This window comes from Molossus molossus, unplaced genomic scaffold (genome assembly GCF_014108415.1).
Source record: "Molossus molossus isolate mMolMol1 unplaced genomic scaffold, mMolMol1.p scaffold_m16_p_19, whole genome shotgun sequence".
Lineage (NCBI taxonomy): Eukaryota > Metazoa > Chordata > Mammalia > Chiroptera > Molossidae > Molossus > Molossus molossus.
Window position 1 is genome coordinate 50,190,922 of NW_023425354.1, and position 20,740 is coordinate 50,211,661.

A 20,740-nucleotide genomic window follows, 5' to 3' on the forward strand; every position below is an offset into this window, starting at 1 on the left:
ATTCATGGAAGCACAGGCCAAGCAAACACAGCCGACCTCTGAACAACATGGATTTGAACTGCACGAGTCCAGCTGTACATAGATTAATTTTTTCTTTTTTTTATTAATCCTCACCCGAGGACATTTTTGCATTTATCTTTGGATAGAGTGGGAGGGAGAGAGGGGGGAAGAGAGAGAGAAACATTGATGTGAAAGGGACACATCAAGTGGTCGCCACCCACACGACCCAACCAGGGCTGGGGACAAACTGCAACTGAGGTACGTGCCCTTAGCGGGAACCGAACCCGGGACTCTCTGGTCCGTGGGCCAACGCTCTAACCACTGAGCCAAACCGGCCAGGGCTAGATTAATTTTTCCAAAAAATACATAGTCTGCCCTCCACGTCCAGGTTTCATAGCCTCACATTCAAACAGTATTTCTGATCTGCGGCTGGGAACGCACAAATGCTGAGCGAGGGCGGCACACTGTCCTAAGCCATTTTGTACAAGGGACTTGCATGTGTGCTGATTTGGGTATCTGTTGGGGGTCCTGGAACCAATCCCTTGTGGATACCAAGGGACTGTAGTAAAGTTTTTGGGGAGTCAAATGTTATATGTAGACTTTCAACTGTGCAGAGAGACAGTGCCCCACCCCTCCCCGTCTCCCTGCACCCCATGACATTGTTCAAGGGTCAACTGTCCATGGAGGGAGAGAGCGGAAGGAGAGAAGGTGGGAGGGAGAAGGTGAAAGGGAGAAGGTGGGAGGGAGAAGGTGGAAAGGAGAAGGTAGGAGGGAGGTGAGAGGGGAGAAGGTGGGAGGGAGAAGGTAGGAGGGAGGGAGAAGGTGGGGGGAGAAGGTGGGAGGGAGAAGGTGGGAGGGGAGAAGGTGGAAGGGAGAAGGTAGGAGGGAGGTGAGAGGGGAGAAGGTGGGAGGGAGAAGGTGGGAGGGAGGTGAGAGGGGAGAAGGTGGGAGGGAGAAGGTAGGAGGGAGGTGAGAGGGGAGAAGGTGGGAGGGAGAAGGTGGGAGGGAGGTGAGAGGGGAGAAGGTGGGAGGGAGAAGGTGGGAGGGAGAAGGTGGGGGGAGAAGGTGGGAGGGAGAAGGTGGGAGGGAGAAGGTGGGAGGGGAGTAGGTGGGAGGGAGAAGGTGGGAGGGAGAAGGTAGGAGGGAGGTGAGAGGGGAGAAGGTGGGAGGGAGAAGGTGGGAGGGAGAAGGTGGGGGGGGAGAAGGTGGGAGGGAGAAGGTGGGAGGGGAGTAGGTGGGAGGGAGAAGGTGGGAGGGAGAAGGTAGGAGGGAGGTGAGAGGGGAGAAGGTGGGAGGGAGAAGGTGGGAGGGAGAAGGTGGGGGGAGAAGGTGGGAGGGAGAAGGTGGGAGGGGAGTAGGTGGGAGGGGAGTAGGTGGGAGGGAGAAGGTGGGAAGGGAGAAGGTGGAAGGGGAGTAGGTGGGAGGGAGAAGGTGGGAGGGAGAAGGTGGGGGGACAAGGTGGAAGGCAGGAGGGGAGAAGGCGGGAGGGGAGAAGGCGGAAGGGAGAAGGTGGGACGGGAGTCTCTGGGATGGTTCTGCAGTTTGCAGGAGTCTCCCTGTGGTGGGTATATCACAACTAGCACATGCCCGCTCCAGCCCACCAGGAAGGACAGCGCCCTTGCAGCCTTGGCAACAGCCTCTGGGTCTAGATGGTGCTGATGGCGATGAGAAGGGGAGGCGAGTACCCGGCAGAGGGAGGAGCTCTGCCAGCCAGGCTGGCCTCCGGGGCGGACGTCACCTGGCCTCATCCTCACACCAGCAGTTCAGTGGCAGCATGGCCACCGTGCAGAGGGGGAGTGAGGCTGGCAGAAACGAAGGGCTTGTCCAGGGCTGCGAGGTCAAGAAACAGGATGACGACAGCCAAGCCCGAATAACTCCTTCTCTGTCTTCCACCACCTCACCTTTTGAGATCTGGGACAGTCTCGTTTTCCAGGTGTCTCTGCAGGGGTCTGAAAAGCTCTCCACCGTTCACAGACATTGGCTTTGGAACCTCTGTGTCCCAGGCTCCGTAGAGGGAGGCTGGGCACAGAGGCCACCCTCCTCCCTATACCTTGGGCCAGGACAGGAGTGCAAGTACTGGCAGGGAGGGTGGGCCTTCTAGGTGTGGGAGTCAGCGCCCTCCCATCTGTCTGAGCTGTGGTTTCCACCAGTGCTGAGCGGGGGCCAGGCTCCGGGACCGCTCAGGCGCTGCGTGTGCTGGGGCTGGTACACATATATGGGACGCACACACTCGCACCCTGGAGCACTGCACTGAGAGAGCCCAGAAGGAGTGACATCTCGGTCACGGTGAGGACACCTACCAGCTAGAGGTTGATTCCTAGGTACTATCCCCACCAAAATAACTCAGGCTCCTTGAGAAGTGGCTAATTCCAAATGTCCGGGCAATCCGGGAACACCTTATTGTTCTGGGAGGTAAGAAAGTGTTCACAAGATGATGTGATACAACAAAAGGACACAGAAGCCAGCTTAAAGGGGGGAGGGTTCCCACAACCCAAACTGGGATAATTTGAGCATGAATTTGAAAACTGACTACGAATGATTAACTCCAAAAGTGGTGGTGGGGCAGAGGAGGGCATCAGTCTCTACAGGAAAATGTCAATTAAAAATGTATAAAGAACCCTGACCAGTCCGGCTGGTGTGGCTCAGTGGTTGAGCATCGACCCATGCACCAAGAGATCGCATGTTCGATTCCCGGTCAGGGCACATGCGCAGGTTGTGGGCCAGATCCCCAGTGGGGAATATGCAGCAGGTGGCCAATCGATGTTCTCTCTCATCGATGTTTCTATCTCTCCCTCCCTTTCACTTCCTCTCTCTCTCTAAAATCAATAAAGGGAAAAAAAAATTAAGGAAAAAAAAGAGCCCTGGCTGGTTTGGCTCAACAGTCAGAGTGTCAGCCCAGGGACCAAAGAGTTGCGGGTTTGATTCCTGTCAAGGGCACATACTTCAGTAGTGATATGATCCCCAGCCCTGGTCGGGGTCGTGTGGGAGGCAACCGATCAATGTGTCCCTTTCACGTCGATGTTTCTCTCTCTCTCTCTCTCTCTCTCTTCCTCCTCCTCCTCCTCCTCTTTCCCTCCACTCTATCTGAGCAAAGAATGGAAAAATTTCCTCAGGTGAGGATAAAAAAAAAGAATTTTAAAAATCACTATAATTCAAAACCCAGTGTCAAAACAGATTCTGGCCATGATCACCAAGGATGCTCAAAGCACTCAGTACGAACGAAGCCAGTGAAGATTGTCAGCCTATCACCGCACAGATTGCTGACAAGTTAAAAAGCAAAAAGGACCCTGTGAAGGAGAAGTCTGGTCATCACCACATTAAGCAAGAGCTCAAACTCGGCATCACCCAGTCGGGACGTAACCTGGGCATGTACGTTTCCAGACATATCCAGGGAGAAGTACTCAAAAGGCCCCAGGTGGTATTCTTGGCAAAACAGCTGACCCTGAGTCTAAGCAGAAGAAAACAATTAGACCAAGAATGAAGGTCCTTCTATAAGACAGCTGACCTGGACGCTCCCAAAATAGTCAGTGTGAGGAAAGACAAAAGGAGAAATGTGTAGAAAATCTAGTCTAGATTAAAAGAGACTAACGTGATAATTTATTTTTTTTATCCTCACCCGAGGACATTTCTCCATTTTTTGTTCAGATAGAGTGGGAGGGAGGGAGAGAGAGAGAGAAACATCGATGTGAAAGGGACACATCGAGTGGTTGCCACCCGCACGACCCAACCAGGGCTGGGGACAAACTGCAACCGAGGTACATGCCCTTAGCGGGAACCGAACCCGGGTCTCTCTGGACCACAGGCCGACGCTCCAATCGCGGAGCCAAACTGGCCAGGGCTAAAAGAGACTAAGGTGATAATTTAGATACAACAGTTAAGTCCTTGCAATGGAATATTATTTGGCTATAAAAAAAAACAGTGGAGGGCTGATACATGCTGCAACATTAATGGACCTTGAAACAGTATGAAAAAAAGCCAGACACAAAAACCACATTCGGTGTGACTCCGTTTATCGGAAATAGCCCGACGGGCAAACCTATGGAGACAGGAACAGATCAGTGGTTGCCTGAGGCCTGGGGGGGATTCTTTGTGGGAAGATGAACATGTTCTAAAATTGATAGTGATGATGACTGTGTAACTTGGTGACTATTATAAAATCCACTGCATTGTACACTTAAACTGGGTGAATTTTATGCTATGTAAATTATATTGCAACAAGGATATTTTAAAAAGAGAAACTAAAAAGGGATAGCAACCAATGTATCCATATATGAAACGCGAATGGACCCTGGATTGTGGAGAAAAGCAGCTATTAAAGTCATTTTGAGGACAACCTGGGAGTTGGAGTGTGGATTATATGCATCAGATGTTACAAATGAATTAATGTTTTCTTAGGTGTACTAATGGTATTGTGGCTATGTCTTCCCCTTTGGATACATTATAAAAGGTTTACAGTTAAAACAACATGGCAGGAATTTTGCTTTAACATAATCCAGTAGGGTCGGGGGAAGGGCTGGGAATGTAAACGAAACGAGATTGTGGAAGTTGAAAGTTGAACGATCCGTCCATGGTCCTTTATCATAACATCCTTCTACCTCTATAAATGTTTGCAAATGTCCATAACAAAGTGTTTTTTGGCATTTTTATTTCCTTTGCCTGTGATTCTAGAAACTTTTTCTCCTTCTCCTTTAAAAAAAAAGTTTTTATTGATTTTTTTAGAGAGAGAGAAACACTGATGTGAGACACACTGACCGCTGCCTCCTGCACGCCCCCACTGGGGAGCCCACAGCCCGGGCATGTGTCCTGACCAAGAATCAAAGGGGGACCTCTCCGTCCATGGGACGAAGCTCACACTCTCCTTCCCTTTTTGAAAATCCATCTCCAGCCTGGTTTCCTAACCCCTGAGAGCTCTGCTGTCACCGTGAGGGGGGGACCGACAGACTGACGGACAGTGGTGAAGACACACGGCAGTGCTTGGCACACCGCGTGGGGGTGGGGGTCACTCACAACTGGTTCACAAGCCCCCACTCTGTCTCCTTGCCTGTGAACAGTCTGGGTCCCACCCCCTTGGCAGGCAGGATCCAGTATGAAACCTCTCAATGGCTCCCCTGTACTATTAGGACAAATCCAAGCTCCTCACAGTCCTGAGCAGATGCTCCAGCCTCACCTGCCACCCTCCCTACACCTGCCAGGTGAGTGAACCACAGCCCCACTCGGCCGCTACGGGTCCCTGAAATTCTGCCTCCAGGCACCCACTCGCGCTGTTCCCTCACCTACCTGTTTGCCAGCCTAAGCCCTTGCTCATCCATCCGGCCTTAGCTTAAGTATCTTTTCTGAAGTAGTCTTTCCTTTCCCTGACATTCCCACGACGACTCACCACCACCCACCAGCGCCTCGCAGCACACACGTCCTCCAGCTGTTATCACTGCAGAAACGAATAATCATTTCTCTCACGTCTTTGTCCAGCACCAGCTATAAACCTCCCGTGGCGCAGGGGCTGCCTCTGTCTGACTCTGCCTGGTGAAGAAGGATGTGCTCAACAGAACACGTGTTACTGAAGGGGGCGGGGGACAGGATTAAGTAAATGAGTCCTCAGTATTTCAAACTCTTCCCCAGTGGGTCCCTTAAGCTTCCAAGCCCTTGGTCCATCCCCTTTCCCCTCTCCTGTGTCTTGCTGGGAGGAAGTTCGAGGAGCAGGACAGTGGAAAGGTGGGTCACAAGAAGCCTGGGCACTGGTGGGCAGGCCCCTTGCCCTCCTCATACCTGCTAAGGGATCTGAGAGGGTCCCCACCACCGCTGCCTCAGGCAGCTATGCAGGCAGGGGACAGGCTAGGATGTGCTGCTAACAAAGGCCAGCAAGACTATCAGCCTTTGAGTCCCCTGCCTCTCAATCAGGAGAGCCAATTATCCAGTCCCCAGCAGCCTGCCCAGGGCTGCAGACTTGAAAACTTCCACTGGGTGGCGCCCGATCACCACTAGCTGTGCCCAGCCCTGGAGGTCTCCCAGGGCTGGGAGAAGGAAGGACAGGCATCCTGGGGCTGCCGGACACCCAGCCAGCAGTCCCGCCCACCACAGGGCACAGTGGAGACACACTCCTGGTTTCCATGAAGAGTAGGTATGCCCCCCACCCCCACCACCCTCAACTTTCTGATTTTCCTGATGAGCATGTTCAAAGAGAGGCAGCTACCAAGTAGCAGAAACAGAACCCAAAGGGGGTCGCGCATGAGACTGCCCACCGCCACCCTGCAGTGCAACTAGCCATGTGTTCATTTGCCCATTCATTCATTCTTCAAATATAAACCATGACTGTTATTAATGATAACTCAGCCTGGGGTGGTGTGAGTCAATGTAGTACAGGCTGAAGAGAGCTGTAAATCTTTTGGGGTCATCTGTTGCGGGCACTCTCTGCAAACACCAAACCTTCCCATTCTATTTCCATGACTGGCCTCAGCACCCCGGGGACAGCCAGCTCACAAACCCTGTCACGTTCTCTCTGCCTTAGAGCTCCGGGAACTCATGCACAAATGCTTATCCGCCCTCTGCATGGGCTGCGTTACATATTCTTGTTACTCTGATGATACTTCAATTGTCAACATGTCATCCAAAAAGAATACACAGAATTCCACTCATCAAGAACAATCACGGCCTGCCCAGGGCTCACGTCCCTGCATCCCCAGTACAGCACCTTGCTGCTTCTAACTTCTTCTTTTTTATCCTCACCTGGGAACATTTTGCATTTATCTTCAGATAGCGCGTGAGGGAGAGAGGAAGAAAGAGAGAGAGAGAAACATCGATGTGAGAGAGACACACCGAGTGGCTGCCACCCATACGACCCTCAACTGGGGCCGGGGACAAACTGCATCCGAGGTACGTGCCCTTAGTGGGAACCGAACTCGGGACTCTCTGGTCGTGGGCCGATGCTCTAAACGCTGAGCCAAACCCGCCAGGGCTGCTGCTTCTTTTTAAAAAAATAATGCTCATTCTATCTGCCTTCTATAAAAGTAAAACGTGTTCATTTCAGGAAATCTAAAAAATAATGAAAAGTATAAAGAAGATAAAAATTACCAAGACCACGGTTTCTCAAGCTCAGCACCATTCATCTTTTCGAACTGGATACTTCTTTATTTTGTTTTTTATTTTTTTAATTTTGTTATCCTCACCCGAGGACATTTTTCCATTTTTTACTCAGATAGAGCGGGAAGGAGAGAGAGGAAGAGAGAGAAACATTGATGTGAAAGGGACACATCGAGTGGCCGCCACCCACACGACCCAACCAGGGCCGGGGACAAACTGCAACCGAGGTACGTGCCCTTAGCGGGAACCGAACCCGGGTCTCTGTGGACCGCAGGCCGACGCTCTAACCGCTGAGCCAAACCGGCCAGGGCCGAACTGGATACTTCTTGGGTAACAGTGGCTGCCCTGTGCATTGTGGGATGGTTAGTAATATCACTGACCCCTGATAACTAGAAGCCAGCTGTGACAACCAACACGTCCCCAAACACTGCCAAATGGCCCGACTGAGGATCACGTCTCAGATGCAGATCGAACCACCATCAACGTGTGGTTCACTTTCCTCCAGTTATTTGTCTTCCCACACCATGGATTTCCTCCCCTAGGGAAGACTGCGTGTATGCGCAGTTTGTGTTCTGCTGTCCCCACTCGATATTAGGTTCCCAGCGTTTTCCTAAACCGCTATGTTTTCCTCAGAAGGATGCCTTTTTAATGACTGCATGACAGCACTGGCAGGCTGGGTGTCTGTGCCCCACCCACTCTGCCCGCCCCAGGGGGTATTAGGGTGGCTCAGTGTGGCATACTGTAAATACTGCTGGTGTGAACCGCGTCACACTGAAATCAGAGCCCCTGCGGATACCCCAGGGACAGACGCGGGAGGGGAGATTCCCGGGTTAGAGGCTTGGAGCTCACACCATCAAATGGCTTCTGAGAAGGTTCATCAGTACACATTTTGTTTTAAGTGCCTATCAACTTCGCAGTATTTCAGGGTGGGGGAGCCATGTTCTACAAGAGAAGGAAGGGCGAATGATGGGGGCTAGTGTCCAATATCTTCCTGATGATGCCCAGGCAGCCCTAGCTTTTCTGCTGTTGATAAACCGCAGCAGAAATTAGGTCGGTGTCTTCAGAGAACAGTCCTCAGTCCTCAGTCGGGTGGGAAATCAGCTTCACTTCAAACAGACTGACAGTTGCGTGGAGAAGGCTACCTGGGGCTTAGCAGGAAACACACAGGCCAGGGCTCTGTCTGTGCCGTGGGGGCAGGCACACAGGCTGCGCCGAGATCCCCACCGCCCCGGGTGCGGCCCTGCACCGGCAGCATCACCTGGGCACCGGCTGGCTGCGCAGAACCTCAGCCCCTTCCCACACCTCGAATCGGAATCTGCATTCTGACAGGTGCAGGTGGCTCATTCGTCCATCCAGATATAAAAAGTCTTGGCCCACACAAATGTCCAAGTTCTCCCCTGGAGTTTGAACTGAACCAAACCCGAGCCCAGCGCTCGGCTTCTTAAGACAGGAATTACATTACATTTCCGAAAAATCAGCGCTCTTGCCTGCCCGACAGCTGACTGTCACGTGGCAGCCAGCCGTAGTGACACATGCCAAGGTCTTTCTTTCAGTGACTGGCATGTACCAGCCACTGTTGTTGATAAGCAGCAGCTGTTGCCATCATCGTCGTCATCACCATCACCATCACCACCACCACCCTTGGGACCTGGCATTTTAATTCAAGGAAAGGCTGATAGAGTTTGGAGGCTTCATGAAGAACATCTTCTAGATCATTTCTGAACAGACTAAATAAATAAGACTAGTCCCGAGTTCTTCCAATGCAGCCTAACGCAACTGGGAACCATGGGGCTTGGACCCAGGTCCAGTCTGACCACTGAAGTGACCTGCAAATGTCACTTCACCATCCTGGACCCCGGTGACCTCGTCTGTGGCGTGGGAGTTTACTGCCACCCACCTCATGCGTTTGCACACTGAGACGATGGACGAGAAGCAGCCTGGGCATCTCAAAACATACTCCCACTCCTTCCCACCATGGCTGCCTCCATGCTAGCTCAGTCTGTCCCATTTTACACGGTTCCGTTCTGGGCGAGGTCTGGGTGGGCAGGGAGTACGTGGAGAAGGAAAATGACCTGTCCGCCTCCACACCCTTCAGGTTGTGGGGAACTAGAGTCGGTATCAGGACTCCAGACAGCAGAGGGGACCCTCTGTCCTAACAGTTACAATCCCATCACCATCCCACAATCACCCCACCAGCTGCCAGAGAAACCAAACACACCACAGTGGTCCACTCTCTCCCAACCATGGTACGTCGGGGAGACCCAGAGAGACCAACGATGTTCTATTCAGGGCAGAAGTGGGCTGTAGGTAGCCACCTTCACCCCCATGATGTGCCCATCTTTTTTTTTTTCTTTATTGATTGTAGAGAGAGAGGGAGAGAGGGAGAGAGAGAGGGAGAGAGAGAGAGAGAGACATCGATTGGCCGCCTCCTGCATGCCCCCCACTGGGGATCAGGCCCACAACCTGGGCATGTGCCCTGACCGGATATCGAACCGGCTACTTTCTGGTGCATGCATGGGTCGATGCTCAACCACTGAGACACCAACCAGGCACGATGTGCCCATCTTAATGACACCTCCCCAATCCTGCACAAATGCTTACCCCTGCCTGCCATAGCAGGACCCTTACCTGGGGATCACCGGTGGATTTTCGGACACTCATGTGGGCAGTCTCGGGAGGGTGCGCTGGGGTCCCTGATGCGTGGTATCCATTCACTGTGGAGACAGAAACACCGCTCAGATGCTGTGCTGGCCACAGACGGGCACCTCTGACTTTCTGCAAGTTCAGCCCCTTCCCCCACCTCACGGCTTGGTTCCAAGGTCTGGCGGGGCCGCAAGCCCCTCTCAGGATCTTACCGGTATTTACAGAGCTGGAAATGGGTTGAGAGCACCTCTCTAATCCCCAGCACCCACTTACTGAGCTCCTGAGGGACCAAGTCTCTCTTTGAACCAGAGAGGAACAGGAATGTGCTTGTAGGAGGTGAGGCCATGAAGGTCCAGTGGCCATCCCTGCAAATGCCACATCAGCTGTGGTCGCTGGTGCTGGTCCAGGGTCCAGTCTCTCTCTCTGGAGTCAGGAGGCCCCGCCAGCACCTTCCTGTCATTCTCCAGTCACCTTCTCTCTGAGGACCTCGCCACCCTCACCGTCACGGTGTGATGTGAGTATAATGGAAAGGGACTGTGTTTACTGGTTTCCATGACAACTGCTTTGCCATTTAATAGCCAGGTGATTATACGACATCATTCTTGAGTTGGTTTTCTCAAAGTTAAAAAAAAAAATTCAAGGCTCTGAAATTCTACCCACTCTGCTCCCAATGTGAGCTAACGGACCTGTCCTCCAGGGCGGGGGGGCTGGTTCACGGCATTTACCAATCTCTGGGACAGAAACATGCCCATCCTAGCCGACTTACAGCCCCCACCCCACGGCATGCTCCTGACACCACAAAGGCACCGCAGCCCCCCAACCTCCGTCCCCGAAGGTGGCGCTGGTCTCGTGGGTGCAGCTAGGTGGGCTCAGGGAGTGATTCCTCCTCCATGAGCCTCAGTTTCTGTAGCTATGAAATGGGGATAACTCTACCCAGTTGCCAAACCTACTTGTTGGTATGAAACTAAAATGAGACTATACTTGCAAAACGGATCTGTGAATTATAAAGGACTTCGTGAAGAAAGAGGGAGGTTTACTGCTTTGTCCCTGAATCTCGCCACCTTGAACCCCAAGAATGCATGATCACTGGAGACCAGCCTGCCTTCCTCACGCTGGGGCGCAGAGGGGTTGCCACAAACACACACTGCGCAGGTCGGCCTGAGAAAGAGGCACACGCTGATGTCCAAGTCATGGTTTCCGCTGAAGGGCTCTGCAGGGTGGCAGGAAGCCAAGGGGACAATGACTAGAAGTCAGCGACACCTGCTCATCTACAGTGGCAAGGGCGGGCGGCAAGCCCTGGTGAGGAAGGCTACCCCACTGAGAATGTCTCCCATGCCAGGGGTGTGCCCCCTCCCTTCACTGCTTGCAGTGGGAACTCTGGGGCCACCTCCGAACAGGGCCTTCCCTGAGCCGATTCCTGGGGGCAGGGTTGGCCATACATTCCGGAGGAAGGCTGGGCACAGACACCCCGGAGGAAGGCTGGGCACAGTCACCCCGGAGGAAGGCTGGGCACAGTCACCCCGGAGGAAGGCTGGGCACAGACACCCCGGAGGAAGGCTGGACAGACACCCCGGAGGAAGGCTGGACAGACACCCCGGAGGAAGGCTGGGCAGACACCCCGGAGGAAGGCTGGGCACAGACACCCCGGAGGAAGGCTGGGCAGACACCCCGGAGGAAGGCTGGGCAGACACCCCGGAGGAAGGCTGGGCAGACACCCCGGAGGAAGGCTGGGCACAGACACCCCGGAGGAAGGCTGGGCACAGACACCCCGGAGGAAGGCTGGGCAGACACCCCGGAGGAAGGCTGGGCACAGACACCCCGGAGGAAGGCTGGGCACAGACACCCCGGAGGAAGGCTGGGCAGACACCCCGGAGGAAGGCTGGGCACAGACACCCCGGAGGAAGGCTGGGCAGACACCCCGGAGGAAGGCTGGGCACAGACACCCCGGAGGAAGGCTGGGCACAGACACCCCGGAGGAAGGCTGGGCACAGACACCCCGGAGGAAGGCTGGGCAGACACCCCGGAGGAAGGCTGGGCAGACACCCCGGAGGAAGGCTGGGCACAGAGCTGGCCCCCAAGGCGGTGGCTTGGGAAGCAATGAGAAATAAATTAACCCCACGTGGCAGCCTGCGTCCTGGCTTACACGCCCCTCAGGCACTGGGCAATGCTGGCACTACCCAGGAGCCCCCCAAGTAAAGGGGGGCAGGACTCCAGGAGCTTCAGAGAACAAATGCCGAGCCAAGGGGGCTGAGGACAGTCTACTCCCACTGGCATGAGCTGTGCCACCGAGGGCATTAGACCGTGTTAAATGCAACCCAAACTGGGGGCGCGGCACGCCAGGATCCTCACAGCACCGACACGGAACAAACCCACCGACGCGGGAGAACCAAGGGAACAGCAGGAACCTTAACACGCTGCTGCCAGTCCGCAGCCGTCAGTGGACAGAAGTGCGGATTTGGAAAATCTCGGTAACTTAATTTAAAAGGCTGATTGAACGCGATGTGTGAAACATAATACCCTACAAACAAAGATAATATCTTGTGCCAAGAAGCCATGCAACATTAAAAAAACAAAACAAAAAAAAGTTGGGCATCTTTAAGCCACAAATAAAATATCAATAAATTGCAAAGGGCCTCAATAACACAAGCCACATTCTTTGAGTAGAAAGCAATAAAAGCAGATATTAATAATAAAATAACATCAGAAATGTAAAGAAAATGCCCTGTTAAATACTCCGAGGTCGAAGAGGAATTCGAAACAGTTCCACAATGTTTAGGAGATAATGAGGAAGAACACGTCAAACAGAAATGGGGCAAGGCCTGAATTGTATTTGGAGGAAAATCTCTAGCCTTAATTATTTCATTACCAAATCCAGGGACAAATAATAACAAGTGAACTAAACATTTAAGAGTTTAGAAAAAATTAAAAAGCCTTTGAAATAAAGCGAAGGAAAACATGAGAAAGAGATATAACTGTGACAATAGAAATTTATGAGTTAGGAGACAGGATAGCACTAACAACCCCACTGGTTCTTTTGGGCAAAGGGGGTCACAACAATAAAAAAAGGCAGACCAGCCCCGCCGGTGTGGCTCAGTGGTTGAGTATCGACCCATACACCAAAAGGTCACTGGTTCGATTCCCGGTCAGGGCACATGTCCAGGTTGTGGGCCCGATCCCCAGTGGGGGGCCTGCAGGAGGCAGCTGATCGATGTTCTCTCTCATTGATGTTTCTATCTCTCTCTCCCTCTGCCTTCCCCTCTAAAATCAATAAAGAAGGAAAAAAATGTAAAAACTTTTTTAAAAGGCAGACCAGCCCATGTAACTTGGGAGTAAAGAGAACACACATGCTCAGAACTGGGAATTAGAAAGAAAACCTAAAAGCACAACCAACACAGTAGAGACATTTTTAATGCAAGAGCATTTGATTTAAAATTCTACGCTAATACATAAAAAGCCTTCCATAAGGTTCCAACGATCAAACTGGTTTCGAAGGGCACTAGAAACGCCAAAATGAGTAAAACCTTTGAAAAATGGCCTCCCTCCCAAAGGCACTGGACCCAGACGGTCGTATGGGCAAATCCGTCCAAGCTCCCCACACAGAAGCATCCAGGCACAGACGGCACCACGGCACAGAAGTCCGTGCTGAGCTTCCCAGTTCATCATCCCAGGCCCCTCAAACCTGCCAACCACAAAACACAGAACCACCGTTCGTTTGACGGCGACAACGACATGGGTCAGTTCTTACCCGAGCAGGCCTTCGTTTCGAATCAGTCGCTACCTCTGATGGTGCAGGGGCCCTGTGAACCAAGGCTGTCCCCGAATCCGTGAGGGCAGAGGCTGCTGGCCGACCCCGTGCTCCCTTCACAGCACCCCAGGGGAGCGCCCTCCGCTGGCCCCTCGGTGCTCCCTTCACAGCACCCCAGGGGAGCGCCCTCCGCCGGCCCCTCGATGCTCCCTTCACAGCACCCCAGGGGAGCGCCCTCCGCTGGCCCCTCGGTGCTCCCTTCACAGCACCCCAGGGGAGCGCCCTCCACCGGCCCCTCGATGCTCCCTTCACAGCACCCCAGGGGAGCGCCCTCCGCTGGCCCCTCGGTGCTCCCTTCACAGCACCCCAGGGGAGCGCCCTCCGCTGGCCCCTCGGTGCTCCCTTCACAGCACCCCAGGGGAGCGCCTCCGCCCGGCACGCTCTCCTCTGCTCCGGCACCGGCCCACAGCCTGCCTCGCAGCCCGGCCGGGGCTGTCCTGCCTAATCCTTTCTCTTGTGCTCACTCCAGTTCTGGTCTGTCAGCTGTTGGCTAATTACCGCTCATGTCAAAACAATTACTGGGAACGAAAAAATAATTTTCCACTCAACCATTTCTCCCCACACAGCAGCTCTCCCCTGACAGCCTGTCGGGCTGAGCCCTGCTCAGTCCCAGCACGCTCGGAGAGTGATCGGCGGCGATCTGAATGGCCCAGCGCACCCCAGCTTTCTTTCTGGGCACCCCATCCTCCAGGCCCCCGCTTGCCGAGGGTTAGACACAAACTAAGGAGGGCAGAGGTTGGTGGCTCTGGGCCTTCAGCTTGCAGGGGGAAATAAAATGAAACTGATCAAGAACCATGATCACGTCTAACCATAAGGAACATCATGAAGTTTGGGGATACAAGGAAGAAAGACGTAAAATGCCAAGTTAGCTGCTTTTAAGATAAGAAAAGGGAATAAAAGCTCTATCTAGTAACTTCAGATACAAACAGAAGCACACGGCAGCACACACAGCGTGCCTCTGTGCACACAGTTATAGAGGGCCTGGGAGGCGCGTGATGGGGGGGGGCATCTGCTGGAGTGGAAAGGAGGAGAGGGAGGTCTTGGGGGTGGGGGAAGGGAAAGTGGGTAAAAACAGGAAAAAAAAAACAACATAGAAAGGGTTGTTAAGAGACAAGGCAACAGCCCTGGCCGGTTTGGCTCAGCAGTTAGAGCCTCGGCCTGAGGTCCAGAGAGACCCGGGTTCAGTTCCCGCTAAGGGTGTGTACCTTGTTTGCAGTTTGTCCCCGGACCTGGTTGGTTGTCAGGTGGCAACCACTTGATGTGCCCCTTTCACGTTGATGTTTCTCTCTCTCCCTCCCACTCTATCTGAACAAAAAATGGAAAAATGTCCTCGGGTGAGGATAAAAAAAAAAAGAGAGAGACAAGGCAACAGAGAAGAGCCAGCGACTCTGCTGCCCCAAAGTCACCATCCCAAGAACTGGGCTTGCACGTCCCAGCTCCATCCTCTGTGTCCCCCCAGGTTCATGCTCCTTAAAGAACCCCAAAGAGTAGATGAACTTGTCCAGACAAGCTATCATCCCTGACACCCCCATCTTGCCTCCTTTCAACTGGCCCATCTCCCTTCTCTCTGGAATAAGCACTGAACTTCTTTCCTCAAGGTTACGACCCCCGTTCACCTTGTTCCTGAATTCTCCACCCGCTTCTGTCCCAGGGTCACCCCGGTGGAATAGAATGCTCCCTGGTGGCGACACCCAGCACCCGTTCTGAAGGATGATTATAATGATGGGCAGTGAAGGCACAGGGTCCAAAGATTTTGAACAAACGCCCCACTGTTCAGATTTAATTTGGTTTGTTTACAGTGGGCCTTTTAAAAGATGCTGATGGACTCTATGAATCTCAAACAAGGTGCCTGCAGTATTCCGACACTTACAGGGACCCGGCACCTGTGTGGGGCAGAACACCATGGAACCCACTTTGGGAATCGCAGTGGTGGCTGCCGAAGGCAGGTGTGAGGCCCGGCACACCAAGGGGAACACCGGCCAGCCTCGTGCTCGGCAGCCCGAAGACAGCCCTGCCTCCCCACAGCCACCACCGCACCCAGTGGGGCCTCGGAAGGTGCTCTCCCGGCATCACAGTCACCTCCTCAGGTGCAGGCAGCTCCTACCTGGTCTGTCTAGAGGAGCAGTTTTACAGTTATACCCCTCTGGTCTGCAAATATCTATCTGGCCACCTGGTCCTCATGGGAGCCTGGCTGTCTACGATGTAAACTGTATTCCCCCAAATTGAACTCACAATGCATTTGTCCATGTGGTTGTGAATGGTTTAAAGCTTGGGGCTTTCTCCAGGCCATCAACCATTAAACAGGCCTTTGTAAGGTCCCCTGGGGCCTTGGTGATGAGAAGTTTCTAAAAGAACATGCACGCCCCTTCCAACAGGGGGCGCCATGGTCTTCCCTGAAGTCAGTGCTGGGGTCTGCAGCATGAGCAGATTGCCAGGCCCTCTGCAGACCGTGTGGAGGGGACAGCTGTCCGGGCTTCCTGACGCAGAGAAGCAGGTGTGGTGTGCGAGGCTCTGGGTTCTGCACCCCTTTCCCTGGGTCCTCTGGTCAAGAGAAGCACTCGTCTGTCTGCACACTCTCCTGGTGGCTCCACAGGTTCAAAGGCAGGCTCTCCCAGGTCCTCAGTGGAAATCCCCTTTGATGTGGCTTCCCCAGGACTGCAGGAGGCGGGCTGTCGGCCCGAGGACCATCCCTCAGGAGGCTCAAGCCCCCAGACCGGGCAAAGCCAGAACCTGAACCCAGGTTTCCTGACAATCCCTCCCCAAAAGGGAAACGCAATAAAAGACAGATTTCCTCCATCTTCACACACACACACACACACACACACACACTCAAGTTCCACACACATCCCAGGCCCGGAAGCTCGGGAAGGACCTCATCTCCACCTCTGCCAGCCTGAGGAGCTCGCCTCTAGCCACAGGTGGCTATTTACGTTCTAAAACATGCAACGATATCTAAGTGCCATGTGGTATCCAGGACAGGATCTTAGAACAGAAAAAGGACATTACTGGGAAAATCGGTGTGATCAGATAAAATCTAGTTTCGTTAACAGTGATGCACAGCGTCCACGTCTTGGTTCTGACACAGGCACCGCGGTTACGTGAGACGTCAACATTAGGGGGAACTGAGCGAAGCGTACACAGGAACTCCCTGCGCTGTCTCTACAATGCTTCCGTAAATCTGAAATTATCCCAAAATGAAAAAGGGATGAAGTTACACTGAATTGAAAATTGGGCTCCCCAGGAACACGAGTCACACGTCCAGGCCAGTCGCTCCGTCGCGGAGCTCTGCTGGACAGCACGCTCCGTGCGGCCATGCGGACCCGGTGACTCGCACATGGAGCTCCCGGGACCTCACTGCACCCACAGGTTCTTTCCCTCTGCATGCTTCTGGCCCCCACAAACCTGCACCGAGAGGAAGGACCCAGCCCTCTGGAGGTGGCCCTCTCCGGAAGCTCACGAAGCTACAGCTCAGAAGTAAAACAGCCCTGGCTGGTTTGGCGCAGTGGTTAGAGTGTCGGCCCATGGACCAGAGAGTCTCGGGTTCGATTCCAGCTAAGGGTTTCATTTTGTCCCCGGCCCAGCTTGGGGTCGTGTGGGAGGCGACCAGTTGATGTGTCTCTCTCACATCGATGTTTCTCTCTCTCTCGCCCTCCGTCCCCTCTCCCTCCCTCGTGGCCCCCTCCCCTCTATCTAAAGGTAAATGGAAAAAATATATCCTTGGGTGAGGATTTTTTAAAAAAAGTAAAACAGATCCCCAAGGACTTCTCCACCCCCCTGTCCACCCTCCTCCCCACCCCCGAGTCCATGAAGGGGAGGCCGCCTCGGCTGGGCCTGGCTGCGTTAATCTGTGGTTCCCACGGACATTCTTTCTGACCTATTTTCCATGTTCTTCAGGAGCGACCGTATTGGATTTCTGTGGTCAGTGAGTGTGGTTGAGTTTTCCACACCGCCCCCACCTCCCTTACAAATAAGTACATCAACCCCCATCGCAGCTAATCAAGAGCAGTCTGGACACAGCCCCAGGCTGCCTGGATGCTTCAAGGAGGCAGTTTCTCATGAAGGCAAGACATTGCCACTGAACTTCGCTTCTACCCCAACACTGACCGGCATACTCAGAATGAGATCCCAACACCCTCCTCTGTCTTGGGAAGCCCAGCAGGCTCCACTGACACACTGCCCTCCCTCACCCCCCACCGGCCAGCCACACTGGCCTGCTTTCTGTGCTCAAACATGCCCAGATCACCCCTGCCCCAGGGCCTTTGCACTAATTGTTCCCTGGCCTAGAACATTTCACCGCCATCCAGCACACTGACACAGCTTCTCGTTGTCTTTAAAGCTTGACCTGGACGATCACGTCCTCACTGAAACCTCCCCGGTCGCTCTGCCCTGTCTTCATTCCTTAGAGCACACAAGGAAAATCTGACAGATCTCATGTGTGCTCGTTTGGCCAGCTCCCCTCCTAGATGGAGGTCTGGCTTGTCTGTGGCTATGTCCCCAGTTCAGAGAACAGCATCTGGCATACATCCTGAATGAGAAGGTTTGACATGCCATCACTGTGGCTTTGCAGAGACACGAGCCGAACAGGAGGGGCTGACATCCAGGGCCCTGAGTGTCTCAGGAGGGGAGTCATTCACAGGAACATGCGGTGAGGACGGTCCAGTGGGAAGCAACCTTTTATCCTCATTAAGTCGATTTCTCTCCCCACAATGAAATCCAGTCTCCAGGAAGCTGCTTGTAAAACTGAACGAGAAGGGCTGGAGCAAACCTAGTGCTCCCGTTATTTCATTCTCCAATGATGAAGTTCAGGTTACAAAACTGGGTAAGACGTCCGAACATCCCAGATTCTGATCAAGCCTCACTGGTGGGTTCTCTTCCCTTCCACCCGAGACGGATGGAGAGCTGACGTGGTCACGCCCCAGGTAGAGAGCACCACAGATCACGGGCCAGAGAGGGTTGGGGACCCCCTCCCAGCTCCCCCTCCAGGCCCTCTGCCTAGGAATGGGCACAGCGAGGGCACAAGGAGAAGCAAGTGCCCGAGGCTGGTCTAACAAGGGCACCGACTGCTGAGGCCTTCGTTGTACACACACTGAGAGAGAACCAGGGCCCACCCCTGGTTGCGGGACGTCTGACTTCCACGGTGCAGGGGTGAGCAGAGGTAGGGTTACAGTTGTTCATATGGGAAACGACACAGTAACAAATCAATAATAATAATAATACAAGAACGAGCGGTTGCATGGGCTCACAATTGTAAACCTACGTTGGCCCACCCCTCTATTAAAGCGCAGGGGGAACACAAAAGGTGGGTCTCATTTCGCTGCTTCTCATTTCAATGGGCCGTGGTCTGTCACCCAGTGACCCTTGAGCAGTGCTGACCTGCTGCTCTGGGTCCCCAGCAGCACTGACATCCGGGGCTGGGCAGTGCTCCGCGGTGGGGGCTGCGATGCCCTCTGCACCCCAGGATGTTGGCAGCACCCCCGGCCTCAGCCCACCAGAGGCAGCACTTCCCTTGAACGGTGACTGCCAAAAACGACGGACGCTGCCAAACGTCCCCCGGAAGGTAAAAATCGCCCCCGAGCTGAGAACCACTGCACTAGAGTCCATGAAGCTTAACAAGCTTGGACAGCCCCCCCCCCCCCCCCCGCCCCGTCACGGTTCCATGCGCTGTGGTTTCAGTTACCTGTGGTCAACCACGATTCAGAAACTACATGGAAAATTCCAGGAAGAAGTCATAGTTTTAAGTTGCTTGCTGTTCTGAGCAGCATGATGAGGTCTTGCACCTTCCTGCTCCGTGATCCGGCCCTTTGTCCAGGTCCCCACGCGGTACGTGCTTCCCGCTCGTTAGTCACTTCGGAGCCGTCTGGGTGAGCGGGTGGGCTGTCGCTGGATCGGGTGCTTGTGTTCAAGTCACCGTTATTTTCCTCGATGATGCCACATTCGTGCAGCTTTTCTAACAGTATGTTGTTAAAACTGTTCTGTGTTATTTTCAGTTTTTGCTGTTAATCTACTGTGCCTAATTTACAAATTAGACTTTATCACAGGTATGTATGCATGTATGTATGTGTGGAAAAAGCAGTATGTCTAGGGGTTGGTAGTGCACGCGATTTCAGAAATGCACTGGGGTCTTGAACGCATCCCTCTTGGGGACGAGGGGACGGCCGGATGCAGACTGCAAACGAAGAAAAGGGCAGACGCGCCAAGTTCGACAGGCGTCTCGCTCCAGCCTTCCCGAGCCTTCGGACCTGCCGCGCGGTGCGTCTCCGAAGGGGAGAGGAGCAGGTTTCCAACTGTATTTGCCTGCGGAGCCCTTTTGGCAGAGAACCTGAGACCGAGGCTCCCCGGGACTTCCCCTTGGGAAACAGTGCCCTAGGCCCCCGGAGGGAGGGACAGAGGGGGCCACGTCGGAGTCCACACACCCCAACACCTTGGCCGCCTCGCCAGTTCTCATCACTGAGTCTGACTCTCCGCCCGGCTCCACCTTTAGCGGCCACACTCGGAGCCCAGCACCCAGCTCAGAGCTGGGCAGACAGGGCTCTCCCGTGGGCACCGTGGGCACCGGGTGGAGGCAGGGTATGCCACACCTTACCCTCAGGCCACGGTGTCTGAGCCAGCGCCTCCTGGGCTTCCTTCTGGGGAACGAAGGCCACAGACTGGAAAAGGGACAGGATGCTGCCTAGGGACAGCATCCAGGAGGGCAGGCTTCAGACAGGTGACCCACTGACTCAAAGTGCAAGGTCCTGACCAGTGTGGCCAGCCTCGCAGACTGCGGCACTTCACACCTGTCATCTCCACACGCCAAGCCTCCTGCCGTGTCCCTGTCCTGTCCTGCTCCGTGGCCCCTCTGGCTGCAAAAGACAGCTGGGTTTCTTTCTCGTGTCTGGCTGGCCTGCAGCCCGCCCGACAGAGGCCCACACCTCACATTATTCTCGCTGGCGTTTCTGTTGCTAAGAAGACACAAGAACACCGACACAGACGTCAGTGCGCCGGGGCTGCCTGTTGTCAGCCACAGGTGGGAAGGCAAGGGGGCCTGTTTCTGGGGACTCGATCTGATTGTTGACAATGTGTCACTCACCTCGGCCGCCGAGGAAATCAGGAGTGAATGCCCCACTTCCCTCCCCCACAACGCAATTCCTTTCCGGTAAAAAAAAAAAATTTTTTTTCTAAGTTAGAAAAACAAAAAAATGTATGTATGTACATTTTAACAAGTTAAAAGCCTAGAAG

At 53.9% G+C, this 20,740-nt stretch overlaps 1 protein-coding gene across 6 annotated transcripts in view; it reads right to left on the reverse strand.

Annotated features, from left to right (window-relative positions):
• The window catches only part of GAS7 (growth arrest specific 7), a 188,958-nt gene that overhangs the window by 36,870 nt on the left and 131,348 nt on the right, over positions 1-20,740 (reverse strand). For 5 of the 6 annotated variants that reach the window (XM_036267943.1, XM_036267946.1, XM_036267948.1 and 2 more), the window contains exon 4: positions 9,703-9,788. In XM_036267943.1, the coding sequence (XP_036123836.1) occupies positions 9,703-9,788 (86 nt within the window). Of the gene's footprint in view, positions 1-9,702; positions 9,789-13,462; positions 13,525-20,740 lie in introns of those variants that run through there. The other variant, XM_036267949.1, reaches the window with a different exon arrangement.